The 14,621-nt window shown below is 41.4% G+C and overlaps 1 protein-coding gene across 2 annotated transcripts in view; it reads left to right on the plus strand.

The window, feature by feature from the left end:
- The window catches only part of stxbp2 (syntaxin binding protein 2), a 97,104-nt gene that overhangs the window by 36,720 nt on the left and 45,763 nt on the right, over positions 1–14,621 (plus strand). For both annotated transcript variants that reach the window (XM_072248082.1, XM_072248083.1), the window contains 3 exons: positions 7,429–7,532; positions 9,143–9,291; positions 11,256–11,340. In XM_072248082.1, the coding sequence (XP_072104183.1) occupies positions 7,429–7,532; positions 9,143–9,291; positions 11,256–11,340 (338 nt within the window). The remainder of the gene's footprint in view (positions 1–7,428; positions 7,533–9,142; positions 9,292–11,255; positions 11,341–14,621) is intronic.

Raw genomic sequence — 14,621 nt, forward strand, 5'->3', positions numbered from 1 at the left:
ATGAGCCACTCTCCAATCCTCCGGCACCTCACCTGTAGACAGTGACATTTTAAATATTTCTGCCAGGGCCCCTGCAATTTCAACACTAGTCTTCTTCAAGGTCCGAGGGAACACCCTGTCAGATCCCAGGGATTTATCCACTTTAATTTTCCTCAAGACAGCAAGCACCTCCTCCTTTTCAATCTATACAGTTTCCATGATCTCACTACTTGTTTCCCTTAATTCCATAGACTTCATGCCAGTTTCCTTAGTAAATACAGATGCAAAAAACCTATTTAAGATCTCCCCCATTTCCTTTGGTTCCGCACATAGCCACCACTCTGATCTTCAAGAGGACCAATTTTATCCCTTACAATCCTTTTGCTCTTAATATACCTGTAAAAGCCCTTTGGATTATCCTTCACTTTGACTGCCAAGGCAACCTCATGTCTTTTTTTTAGCCCTCCTGATTTCTTTCTTAAGTATTTTCTTGCACTTCTTGTACTCCTCAAGCACCTTATTTACTCCCTGTTTCCTATACCTGTCATACAACTCCCTCTTCTTCTTTATCAGAGTTGCAATATCCCTTGAGAACCAAGGTTCCTTATTCCTATTCACTTTGCCTTTAATCCTGACAGGAACATACAAACTCTGCACTCTCAAAATTTCTCCTTTGACGGCTTCCCACCTACCGATCACATCTTTGCCAGAGAACAACCTGTCCCAATCCATGCTTTTTAGATCCTTTCTCATTTCTTCAAATTTGGCCGCCTTCCAGTTCAGAACCTCAACCCGAGGACCAGATCTATCCTTGTCCATGATCAAGTTGAAACTAACGGTGTTATGTTCAAAGTGCTCCCCTACACAGACTTCCGTCACTTGTCCTAACTCGTTTCCTAACAGGAGATTCAATATTGCATCCCCTCTAGTTGGTCCCTCTATATATTGATTTAGAAAACTTTCCTGAACATATTTTACAAACTCTAAACCATCTAGATCCCTAACAGTATGGGAGTCCCAATCAATATATGGGAAAGTAAAATCCCCTACCACCACAACTTTAGGTTTCCTGCAGTTGCCTGCTATCTCTCTGGAGATTTGCTCTTCCAATTCTCGTTGACTATTGGGTGGTCTGTAATACAATTCTACTAATGTGGCCATACCTTTCCTGTTTCTCAGCTCCACCCATAAGGACTCAGTAGACAAGCCCTCTAATCTGTCCTGCCTGAGCACTGCTGTAATATTTTCCCTTACAAGCAATGCTACTTCCCCACCTTTCATTCCTCTGCCTCGATCACATCTGAAACATCAGAACCCTGGAATATTAAGCTGCCAGTCCTGCCCCTCCTGTAGCCAAGTTTCACTAATTGCTATAATGTCATAATTCCATGCGTCAATCCACGCCCTCAACTCATCCGCCTTCCCCGCAATACTCCTAGCATTGAAATATATACACCTCAGAAGATTTTTACCACCACTCACAACCTTTCTATTAGCGGATTTGCTTGATTTTTTAACATCATTTATTTTCACCCCAGCCACACTGTCAGCTCTGGCACTCTGGTTCCCATCCCCCTGCAAATCTAGTTTAAAGCCTCCCCAATAGCACTGACAAACCTCCCTGAAAGGATATTGGTCCCCCTGTAGTTCAAGTGTAACCCGTCTCTCTTGTACAGGTCCCACCTGCCCCAGAAGAGGTCCCAATGATCCTGAAATCTGAAACCCTGCCCCCTGCACCAGTTCCTCAGCCACTTGTTCATCCTCCAGAGCATCCTATTCTCACTGGCACGTAGCACAGGTAGCAATCCTGAGATTACCACCCTTGAGGTCCTGCTTTTCAACTTCCTACCAAGCTCTCTATACTCACTCTCCAGGACCTCCTCATTCTTCCTTGCTATGTCATTGGTACCGATGTGCACCACGACATCTGGCTGATCACCCTCCCACTTCAGAATGTCATGCAAGCGATCAGAGACATCCTTGACCCTGGCACCCAGGAGGCAACAAACCATCCTGGATTCTCTGTCACGACCACAGAACCTCCTATCTGCACCTCTAACTGTGAAGTCCCCTATCAGATTATTGGCATTGTTTTGTTTTTGTCACAAGTATTGGTATGCAGGAAAAGCTTGTGTTTACATGCCATCCAGGCAGATCATTCCATGCTAATTACATTGAGGTAGTGAGTGGAAAGTGATGCAGAATAAAGTTTTGCAGTTTCAGAAAAAGTACAGTGCAGATAAATTGGGGTTCTGAACATAAGATCCTGTAGATGCTGAAAATCCAGTGTAATACACACAATACTATAATATGGTGGAATTCTTCATTAAGATGGAGAGTGACATAGTTAATTCAGAAACAAAGGTTCTGACTTAAAGAGGAGTAACTTTGAAGGTATGAGACGTGAATTAGCTAAGATAGACTGGCAAATGACACTTAAAGGATTGACAGTGGATATGCAATGGCAAGCATTTAAAGATTGCATGGATGAACTACAACAATTGTTCATCCCAGTTTGGCAAAAGAATAAATCAAGGAAGGTAGTGCACCCGTGGCTGACAAGAGAAATTAGGGATAGTATCAATTCCAAAGAAGAAGCATACAAATTAGCCAGAAAAAGTGGCTCACCTGAGGCCTGGGAGAAATTCAGAGTTCAGCAGAGGAGGACAAAGGGCTTAATTAGGAAGGGGAAAAAAGATTATGAGAGAAAACTGGCAGGGAACATAAAAACTGACTGTAAAAGCTTTTATAGATATGTAAAAAGGAAAAGACTGGTAAAGACAAATGTAGGTCCCCTACAGACAGAAACAAGTGAATTGATTATGGGGAGCAAGGACATGGCAGACCAATTGAATAATTACTTTGGTTCTGTCTTCACTAAGGAGGACATAAGTAATCTTCCAGAAATAGTAGGGGACAGAGGGTCCAGTGAGGTGGAGGAACTGAGCGAAATACATGTTAGTAGGGAAGTGGTGTTAGGTAAATTGAAGGAATTAAAGGCAGATAAATCCCCAGGGCCAGATGGTCTGCATCCCAGAGTGCTTAAGGAAGTAGCCCAAGAAATAGTGGATGCATTAGTGATAATTTTTCAAAACTTGTTAGATTCTGGACTAGTTCCTGAGGATTGGAGGGTGGCTAATGTAACCCCACTTTTTAAAAAAGGAGGGAGAGAGAAACCTGGGAATTATAGACCGGTTAGCCTAATGTCGGTTGTGGGGAAACTGCTGGAGTCAGTTATCAAAGATGTGATAACAGCACATTTGGAAAGTGGTGAAATCATCGGACAAAGTCAGCATGGACTTGTGAAAGGAAAATCATGTCTGATGAACCTCATAGAATTTTTTGAGGATGTAACTAGTAGAGTGGATAGGGGAGAACCAGTGGATGTGGTATATTTGGATTTTCAAAAGGCTTTTGACAAGGTCCCACACAGGAGATTAGTGTGCAAACTTAAAGCACACAGTATTGGGGGTAAGGTATTGATGTGGATAGAGAATTGGTTAGCAGACAGGAAGCAAAGAGTGGGAATAAACGGGACCTTTTCAGAATGGCAGGCAGTGACTAGTGGGGTACCGCAAGGCTCAGTGCTGGGACCCCAGTTGTTTACAATATATATTAATGACTTGGATGAGGGAATTAAATGCAGCATCTCCGAGTTTGCGGATGACACGAAGCTGGGCGGCAGTGTTAGCTGTGAGGAGGATGCTAAGAGGATGCAGGGTGACTTGGATAGGTTGGGTGAGTGGGCAAATTCATGGCAGATGCAATTTAATGTGGATAAATGTGAAGTTATCCACTTTGGTGGCAAAAATAGGAAAACAGATTATTATCTGAATGGTGGCCGATTAGGAAAAGGGGAGGTGCAACGAGACCTGGGTGTCATTATACACCAGTCATTGAAAGTGGGCATGCAGGTACAGCAGGCGGTGAAAAAGGCGAATGGTATGCTGGCATTTATAGCGAGAGGATTCGAGTACAGGAGCAGGGAGGTACTACTGCAGTTGTACAAGGCCTTGGTGAGACCACACCTGGAGTATTGTGTGCAGTTTTGGTCCCCTAATCTGAGAAAAGACAATCTTGCCATAGAGGGAGTACAAAGAAGGTTCACCAGATTGATTCCTGGGATGGCAGGACTTTCATATGATGAAAGACTGGATCGGCTAGGCTTGTACTCGTTGGAATTTAGAAGATTGAGGGGGGATCTGATTGAAACGTATAAAATCCTAAAGGGATTGGACAGGCTAGATGCAGGAAGATTGTTCCCGATGTTGGGGAAGTCCAGAACGAGGGGTCACAGCTTGAGGATAAAGGCAAAGCCTTTTAGGACTGAGATTAGGAAAAACTTCTTCACACACAGAGTGGTGAATCTGTGGAATTCTCTGCCACAGGAAACAGTTGAGGCCAGTTCATTGGCTATATTTAAGAGAGAGTTAGATATGGCCCTTGTGGCTAGGGGGATCAGAGGGTATGGAGGGAAGGCTGGTGCAGGGTTCTGAGTTGGATGATCAGCCATGATCATAATAAATGGCGGTACAGGCTCGAAGGGCCGAATGGCCTACTCCTGCACCTATTTTCTATGTTTCTATGTAATACTGACATGGATAGAAAATTGGTTGGCAGACAGGAAGCAAAGATTAGGGATTAACAGGTCCTTTTCAGAATGGCAGGCAGTGACTAGTAGGATACCGTAAGGCTCGGTGCTGGGACCGCAGCTATTTACAATATACGGTAATGATTTAGATGAAGGGATTAAAAGTAACATTAGCAAATTTGCAGATGACACAAAGCTGGGTGACAGTGTGAAATGTGAGGAGGATGGTATGAGAATGCAGGGTGACTTGGACAGGTTGGGTGAGTGGGCAGATGCATGGCAGATGCATTTTAATGTGGATAAATGTGAGGTTATCCACTTTGGTGGCAAGAACAGGAAGGCAGATTACTATCTGAATAGTGTCAAGTTAGGAAAAGGGGAAGTACAACGAGATCTGGGTGTCCTTGTTCATCAGTCACTGAAAGTAAGCATACAGGTACAGCAGGCAGTGAAGAAAGCTAATGGCATGTTGGCCTTCATAACAAGGGGAGTTGAGTATAGGAGCAAAGAGGTCCTTCTGCAGTTGTACAAGGCCCTGGTGAGACCCCACCTGGAGTATTGTGTGCAGTTTTGGTCTCCAAATTTGAGGAAGGACATTCTTGCTTTGGAGGGAGTGCAGCGTAGGTTCACTGGGTTAATTCCAGGGATGGCGAGAATGTCATATGTTGAAAGATTGGAGCAACTGGGCTTGTGTACACTGGAATTTAGAAGGATGAGAAGGGATCTGATGGAAACATATAACATTATTAAGGGATTGGACACGCTGGAGGCAGGAAACATATTCCCGATGTTGGGGGAGTCCAGAACCAGAGGCCACAGTTTCAGAATAAAGGGTAGACCATTTAGAACGGAGTTGAGGAAAAACTTGTTCACACAGAGGGTTGTGGTTCTGTGGAATGCTCTGCCTCAGAAGGCAGTGGAGGCCAATTCTCTGGATTCTTCCAAGAAAGAGTTAGATAGAGCTCTTAAAGATAGTGTAGTCAAGGGATATGGGGAGAAGGCAGGAACAGGGTACTAATTGTGGATGATCAGCCATGATCACAGTGAATGGCGCTGCTGGCTCGAAGGGCAGAATGGCCTACTCCTGCACCTATTGTCTATTGTCTAATGTCTAATACTGGAGGAACTCAGCAGGTCAGGCAGCATCTATAGAGGGAAACAAACTGTCGATGCTGAGAGAAGGTTCTCGACCTGAAATAGCGACTATTTATTCCTCTCCATAGCACTGCTTGACCTGCTGAGCTCCTCCTCTGTGTGTGTGTGTGTGTGTGTGTGTGTGTGTGTGTGTAAGAAAATAGGTGATGGAGCAGGTCGTGTTCAGTAAACAGAGCCTGCAGAGAGACTTAAATAGTTTAGGGGAATGAGCAAAGAAGTGACAATGAAATACAATGTTGGAAAATGTAGGTCATGCACATTGGTGGAAGAAATACACAAGCAGACTGTTACTTAGATGAAGAGAGAATTCAAAATGCTGAGATGCAAAGGGGCTTGGGAGTCCTTGTGCAGGATACCCTAAAGGTTAACCTCCAGGTTGAGTCGGTTGCGAAGAAGGCGAATGCAATGTTGGCATTCATTTCTAGAGGGTATAGAATATAAGAGCAGGGATGTGATGTTGAGGCTCTATAAGGCACTTGTGACACCACACTTGGAGTATTGTGTGCAGTTTTGGGCTCCTTATTTTAGAAAGGATATACTGATGCTGGAGAAAGTTCAGAGAAGATTCATGAGAATGATTCCAGGATTGAAAGGGTTACCATATGAGGAACGTTTGGCAGCTCTTCAGCTGTATTCTCTGGAGTTCAGGAGAATGGGCGGGGGGGGGGGCGGAATCGCATAGAAACATTCCAAATGTTAAAAGGCCTGGACAGATTAGATATAGCAAAGTTATTTCCCATGGTAGGGGATTCTAGGACAAGAGGGCACAACTTCAGGACTGAGGTGCGGAGAAATTACTTTAGTCAAAGGGTGGTAAATCTGTGGAATTCGTTGCCACGAGTGGCTGTGGAGGCCAAGTCATTGGGTGTATTTAAGGCAGAGGTAGGTTCTTGATTAGCCAGGGTTCAAAGGGTACGGGGTGAAGGCAGGGGAGTGGGGATGACCGGAAGAATTTGATCAGCCCATGATTGAATGGTGGAGCAGACTCGATGGACCGCGCAGCCTACTTCTGCTCCTATATCTTATGGTCTTAGGGACTGGATTTTAACTGTGCTTGAAGATGAGTACTGGCATGTTTTGGCACTGTTAATGCTAAGTAGTTTCTGAAGTATTATTTTTCCTACCAAATTGTTCCTGAAAGCAAAATTCAAAAATGTTTTAACTCCTGTTGTGAAGGTATAATTTATACTAGGCTTCCATATAATCTAATTTGTACATAGCCCAGAGGAATGGTCTGCTTATGGGATAGAGAAGAATGAGAAATAAATCAAAATCAGAATTTTATTATAAAATGCTCACTAAATTTAATATTTTAGAGTACAATAAACATTTTTTTGTTGGAGCTAGTACTCATCTTCAAGCACAGTTAAAATCCAGTCCATAAGACCTTAAGATATAGGAGCAGAAGTTGGCCACACGGCCCATCGGGTCTGCTCCGCCATTCAATCATGGGCTGATCCAGTTCCTCCAGTCATCCCCACTCCCTGGCCTTTAGCCTGTACCCTTTGAACCCTGGCTAATCAAGAACCTACCTCTGCCTTTTAGTTTCAGTCATTCAGAGGTGACATTTTTTCCCCCACACTCTGGCACTCTCCTTTTCATCTGTTATGTCTTTGCATTTGCTGTCGTAATCTACCTGAAAAATAATATTAAGCATTAGCCAGAGAACTTGAATTTGTTTCAACCACAATTGTTTCTCACAGCTTGCCCCGATTCACTGTTTACTGAGCTTGGAAAATCTCGATGCACAAAAGCCATCAAAACCCTCAAAGAAATACATGCATCTTTTCTTCCTCTTGAGTCCCAGGTGAGCAATTGCAACAAGAGTGTTTGAATTATGAATCAATTGAATTGTGTGCAACGTTTTTTAGATTTTACTGTATGAGCGATGAATGACAGTTACTATACATTTACCATATAAAATCCTTTCTGATTGAGGTAAATTAAAAGATACTACACTCTGGGGAGCTACCTTTAAAGTTTTTCTGTAATACAGTTGAAGTGATGCCTTGTGCTGATGAACTTGCATTAAATAGTATTAAAATTTATTTTAATTAATTTATTAAAATTCAATAAAAATCATTTGGACAACTCGGCATGTTCATTTTTTAAATGAGAAATTTTGATCTGACTACATAATTGTATCTGTTAAGCGTTATCTTATTTGTACCCTAGTGAACACTTTTAAAATATCTGCAAATACATTTGTAACTCTCAGTTCGGCTAGTGGCTTAATCTATGGGAAAACAGCCCTCGGCTCGGCCAAACCTAAGAAATCTTGTTTGGGTGGATGCTGCGCGATATGTCCCCTGTTACAACTCAGTACCACAAAATAACAAACAGTACACAATATGCGATTAAACGATTGAGCTTTAAAGTCTTAATTTAAATATATATAGTTAGTAAGAAACAAAAAAAAAAGGAACGGGCCCATTCTCATTAAACAGTCTAATGCTCAACGTTGGAGCTCAGGATTCCATTCATTTGTTCCTCGTCGACCTCCTCCAAGTGTAGCTGACCCTCGGACCCTCGCTCCTCCTCCACTCTGTTCAGCAGTCTACCAACTCTCTCCATTCACGTCTTCTCTCCCCGGCAAAAGACCACGAAATCCCAGCTCCCAGACTTACAAGGAAGAGCAACATCCTGCTCATTGGCTAACGTACATTCCCCGAAGGCCCTGTTATCTCTAGTCATAACCCAAGCATTGCTGCTACAGAGAAACCTTTACTTTAGCAGTGGAATATTACAGAGCGGCCATGACATTAGCAGTGAAATCTTACAGCGCGTTACACATTGTTACCGTGATTCTAGTACTCTTCAGTATTTTAGGATTGAGTGGTTAATAGATTCAGGAATATTTCACAACACAATACTGCAGAATTAACTTCATTGGCATTTCTATTGAATTTTTTTTGTATAGCATTCAATAAACTCCTAGAAAAAATTAACTTGGATGCTTTTGCTACATTTTCATTTTTTAAAATCTGTTATATTTATTTAGAGATACAATACAATTAGACCCCTCTGTCCTTTCGAGTCAGCAACCCCCAACAACACTAATTTAACCCTAATCCAATTATGGGACAATTTACAAAAGCCAATTAACCTACCCGGTAAATCTTTGGACTGTGGAGAGAAACCGGAGCAGCCAGGAAAAACCCATGCATTTAACTGAGAGGAAATACAAACTCCTTAAAGAGGAAGCTGGGTTTAAACCTCGGACTCCACCCCGAGCTGCAATAGCATCGCTCTAACAGCAACACTACAGTGGCACCATATTGTCAAAAGTTTATTTTCAAATTTTTCTTTAATGAAACAGCATTCTTACTTCAATTATTGAAGACGATATAATATTGTTTGTGGTAGTTCTAGTGACTGTGTGACTGATCCATGTTCTGCTTGTTTAATCTCCAAAAGGTGTTCTCATTGGATTCAATGGATTCATTTTATCGCCTGTTCAATTCTCATGCAGCAGACAGCAACAGTGCCTTGCTGGAGGATATGGCTGAACAGATAGCAACATTATGTGAAACTCTAAAGGAATATCCAGCTGTAAGATACAGAAAGTATGTAATTTCAAAAGTAGCATGGCTTTTGATGTACGCTTATAGGACACTATCATACAATGATTGTGCAATTCTGGAATACCCTTTCCCCAATGTACTGAGTGGAGGTTAAATTTCATTCAGTTACCAATCAAGGTGGATGGATAGGTTTGTGGTACAGATTATGATTGAATAAGGAACAGACCTGAGAGGCTTAATCGTCTGTAGCACTGACTTGTTCCTGTCACCAAAACTGAAAAGAGCAAGGGAGGTAATGAGATAAGTAAGGGGTGATGCAATTACTGACAGCTTAGTTTTAAAAAAAACTATCGATTATGCAAAGAAGATCTTATGGCAGGAAGATGAAACTTAAGTTCTGGGAAAGTGAATATTCTGAAAGCAATTCAGTAAATTTTTATCTTGAGAGTTTATCATCATTCCACAATAAAGTCGAGGTTCGTGCTTGATAATTTTGGAATATTTTTGACTAAGGAGTTTACACTTTCTCCATGTGTCTGTGTGAGTTTCCCCTAGGTGCTCTGTTCTCTTATATCCCTAAGGTGTGTGAATTGGTAGGGTGATATGCCACTCTAAATTTCCTCGTGTGTGGATGAATGAGTACAATCTTGAAAGATGTTGAATATGGAGAGAATAAAGCAAATTGGGATTAATAAACATGAGATTCTGCAGCTGCTGGAAATCTACAGCAATAGACAAAATGCTGGAAGAATTCAGCAGGTCAAGCAGCATCTATGGAGGGGAATAGGTGGAAGAGTTAAAGGACTGAAAAAGTGAGAATCTAATATAAGAGGGCATTGGACCGTCAACTCAGTGGGCCAAAAGGCCTGTTTTGGTGCTGTATGACTCTGACAAGAAAATGTTTGAAATTGCTTGTTTTAAAGGTGGTATACAGCATTGTATTTGAGCATCTATAGAGGGGAATAAATCCTGATGAAGGGTCTTGACCTGAAATATCCACTACATATTCCCTCCCATAAATGCTGCCTGACTTGCTGAATTCCTCCAGCATTTTGTGTGTTGTTCAAGATTTTCGGCATCTGAAGAATCTCTTGTGTTTGTATTTGAAATTCTTTTATTTGACTGACTGTTCAATGATGGCCAAGCAATGCTGTGATTCAGCAAATTTTGTGGGATTTGAGGTGTTATGTGATAAAACATAAGAACATAACATGAGAAGTATGTCATCTGGCCTGTTCAGCCTGCTGTTTTATTCGGTAAGATCTGATGGTGTACTCAGCTCCATCTACTTTTTCCCATCACTCTTGGTTTCCCCTATTATAAAATCTATCTAACTGTGTCTTAAATGTGTTTAAAGAGGTAACCTCAATTGCTTCCTTGGGCAGAGAATTCCATAGATTCACTATTCCAGGAAAAACAATTCTTCCTCATTTGGATCCTAGATACACTCTCTTGAATTTCGAGGCTACATCCCTAGTCCTATATCAACAGAATCAGCTTTCCTACTCCTACCTTATCATTTCCTTTCATAATTTTATGTTTCTGTAAGAACCCCTCTCAATCTTCTGAGTTCCAGAGAGTTTAGTCCCAGGCAACTCAATCCCTGTTCATTGTCTAAACCCTGCCTCCAGGACTCTGCAACTCGTGTTTGTGGTTTGTTTTGTTTTGCTTTGTTTTTTTTTGTATCTGCGCAGTCTTTTGCATATTGGTTGCTTGTCAGTCTTTGTGTATAGTTTTTCAATGATTATGTTGTATTTCTTTGGCTACAAATGCCTGCAAGAAAATGAATCTCGGTAGTATTTGGCGACATATAAATTTACTTTGAGCTTTGAAGCCCCTCATTTCAAGAAGCGTACTCTAGTCTTTTCAAGAATGCCTCCTTTCTTGACCAACTACAAGATTTGGACCCAATATTACTCCCACCTCTCTATTCCTGCCCACAAATACTCATTTCTTAATGCAAATTACTTGCATTGTGAATTTTTTTTCTCTTTATTTTGTTTTAGGGGCCCAAAACTTAACTCAGTATTGGCAAATCTGGTTCATGATAAACTGAATGCATACAAAGCTGATAATCCAAGCATGGGAGAAGTAAGTAGTCACTTGTCTATTCATCTTGTTATCCATTCTGTCATCTTTAACACAGGATTAGTTTGTATTTATGCCACCTGGTGATTAAGGAGTCTCAGTATCTCTTTGGGAACTCAAATAACAAATGGCTATTTTCCATAATCAAACCAATTATTTTCTAGAGAGACAGAGGAGACTGCAAACGCTGGAATATGGAGCAACAAATAATCTGCTGGGAAGAACTCGTCAGGATCTGATGCAGGGTTTCAACCCAAAATGTTGACATTCCTTTCCTCCCACTGATGCTGCTCAACCTGCTGAGTTCTTCTAGCGTTTGTTTGTTGCTTTAGTTATTTTCTAACTTCTGGAGTTTTTAGTTTTTTGTGTGTAAAACTTCCTCCTCTGAGCTTTAGATATTCCTTTCAGCAAGTGTATTGTGCCTCAGAATGGGAAAGTCCCATACATATTAGTGGCAATCACTCTGAATTGAAAACAATTCCCATCTTTGAAAACGTATTCCTTTTGTATCGTAGCAGTGCACCCATTAAAATGAGAAAATGTCTTAATATAATCAGAACAAAGGTATTAAGCTGGAACCCAAAAGGGGCAGTTAGCTATATTGATGTGTTTGCTTCAATTGTACAGATTTGTTCCGAGCACATAAGCTAGGGTCTCCCAGCCTGGGGTCCACGGACCCCTCTGTTATGTCATAAAGGTTGGGGAACCCCTTGACTTCAACGATACTAGACCAGGTTGACAGCTGAATATCAATGATGACTACCAATGATGAATTTTTAAAAATAGATTTGAACTTGAATGTTACTGAGATGTTGATGTATAAATGAGATGTATTCTTCTGGAACGTCTCTACGGAGTAAACCTCGTGGGGTAGGGGCGCAGCTCTTGTATCAGTGTTGTTTCTCACTTTTTCTTTTAAACTCTGTTCTTTCTCATTCCTCTGGCCCATCCTTCCTTGTCCATTCCAGTTTCCTGTGTTTTTTCTTTCAGAATGCGAACAATTACTACATTTCAGCTAAGGGTAAATAACTGTACCTTTATCTGTTTACCGTGCGTCTTTATTTGGAAAGATACAATGCCAATTCTTGTTAGTTTCCGTATGTTCTGCTCTTGTAAATAAAAACATCATGGGTTTCACGTGCAAATCCCATTCTCTAGAATGATGCCCAAACTAAAACTGAAGAAAAGGAAAACCTACATACCACAAGAAATTGCAATTTTGAGGATTGGGTGGTTCTGGTTGCCTAAATATCCTGTGCTACAATCATTCAGACCATTATTTTGCCTTTTTTGGTGTTTTTTGTAGCAATTTTGGTAGTTTTTTTATGACTTGGGTATATTCCAAGATGACTAATGAAAGGGGAGTGTGATAAGGATGCATTGGGTTCCAATACAGAAAATATGAAGATGTGTACATCTTTAATTACATCTACAGGACATCAGGAGCTTCAGAAGTTGTTTTCTATTATTTTCGGAAATCCTTTGAGGGAAATTTTGTCCCACAAGCCATGTTCTGATAAGTGACTTGTTGATATCTAGTCATATAACATTAAGGATAAATGTTCTTCAGGGCATAGGAGAGCTTGCTGTGTGTGCCAACTAGTGGAACCATTGAATCCATCAGTCAAGAGGTCAAGAGATGGAGAGTAATCTCCATGCCATAGTAGTGTAGAGCTAGGCTTTTTAGGGCATTGGTCACACGACATTCTGAGTATTGAGCAGTTTTGGGCCCCATTTCTAAGGATGGGTGTGCTAGCACTGGGGAGGGTTCAGAGGAGGTTTACAGGAATGTTTGCTGGAATGAAATGGTTAACATGATGAGAATTTGATGGCTCTAGGTCTACAATCAATTGTTGTAGCTTAAAAGAATGAGGGGATCTCATTGAAACATACAGAATATTGAAAGGCCAGGTAGAGTGGATATGGAGAGGATGTTTCCAATAATGGGGGAGTCTAGGACCAGAGGGCACAGCCTCAGAATAGTAGGGTGTCGGTTTTGGAAGGGATGTTCTGGCTTCTAGAGGCATTGTACATTTTGTATGCAGTCTGTTTTGTGTAAATGTCACCTCCTGTTAGTGAGCTGTTTTCCCATCATTTCCTGCATGGGATAATTTGGATTTCGACTTGAAGCGCACACGATAGAAAGAGATTCATCTCCATCCACTCTACTTGCCCTTGAAACAGCAATATCTGAGAGTCTTGAGCTTTCTTAATATTGGTAAACATTTAGTAGATGTACTTTGAAGGAAGTATTATGTTTATTGTTTATCACTATTGAGCTATTGTTGCGCCATGAGTTCACTCTGGTCTGCACAGCATAATTATGAAATTTTACAGGTGTGTATTCTCATGAGGGTAATCGATAGTATAAGTATATTCAGGCATTAATATATACAGAAAACTCTGTATTTTACTTAACTTTCTGCAGTGTCACAGTTTTCTCATTGAAAACCCTAAAGCAAGCTTCTGGCTTGGATGATTTTTGAGAAGCTGCTTAACTCCCTGCCTAGCGTTGTACAGAACACACTGCGAGGGCAGTAGAGATGAGGAGACATTTCTTTAGCCAGAGGGTGGTGAATCTGGAATTCATTACCATAGTCAGTGGTGGAGGCCAAGTCATTGAATATATTTAAGTCGAGGTTGATAGGTTCTTAATGAATAAGAGGGTCAAAGATTATAAGAACATAAGAGATAGGAGTAGGCCATCCGGCCCATCGAGCCTGCCCTGCTATTCAATAAGATCATGGCTGATCTGTCTGTAAACTCAGCTCCATCTACCTGCCTTTTCCCCATAACCCTTAATTCCTCTACTATGTAAAAATCTATCTAACTGTATCTTAAATATATTTAGTGAAGAAGCCTCAACTGCTTCCCTGGGCAGAGAATTCCACAGATTCACCACTCTCTGGGAAAAACAGTTTCTCCTCATCTCCGTCCCAAATCTTCTCCCCTGAATCTTGAGGCAATGTCCCCTAGTTCTAGTCTCACCTACCAATGGAAACAACTTTCCTACTTCTATCTTATCTATCCCTTTCAAAATTTTGTATGTTTCTATAAGATCCCCTCTCATTCTTCTGAATTCCAGAGAGTATAGTCCCAGGCGACTCAATCTCTCCTCATAGGTTAACCCCTTCATCTCTGTCATCAACCTGGTGAACCTCCTCTGCACAGCCCCCGAAGCCAGTATATCCTTCCTCAAGTACGGAGACCAGAACTGCACACAGTACTCCAGGTGCGACCTCACCAGTACCCTGTATAGTTGCAGCATGACCTCCCTGCTCTTG

The sequence above is a fragment of the Mobula birostris genome, chromosome 32, assembly GCF_030028105.1.
Source record: "Mobula birostris isolate sMobBir1 chromosome 32, sMobBir1.hap1, whole genome shotgun sequence".
Taxonomy (NCBI): Eukaryota; Metazoa; Chordata; class Chondrichthyes; order Myliobatiformes; family Myliobatidae; genus Mobula; species Mobula birostris.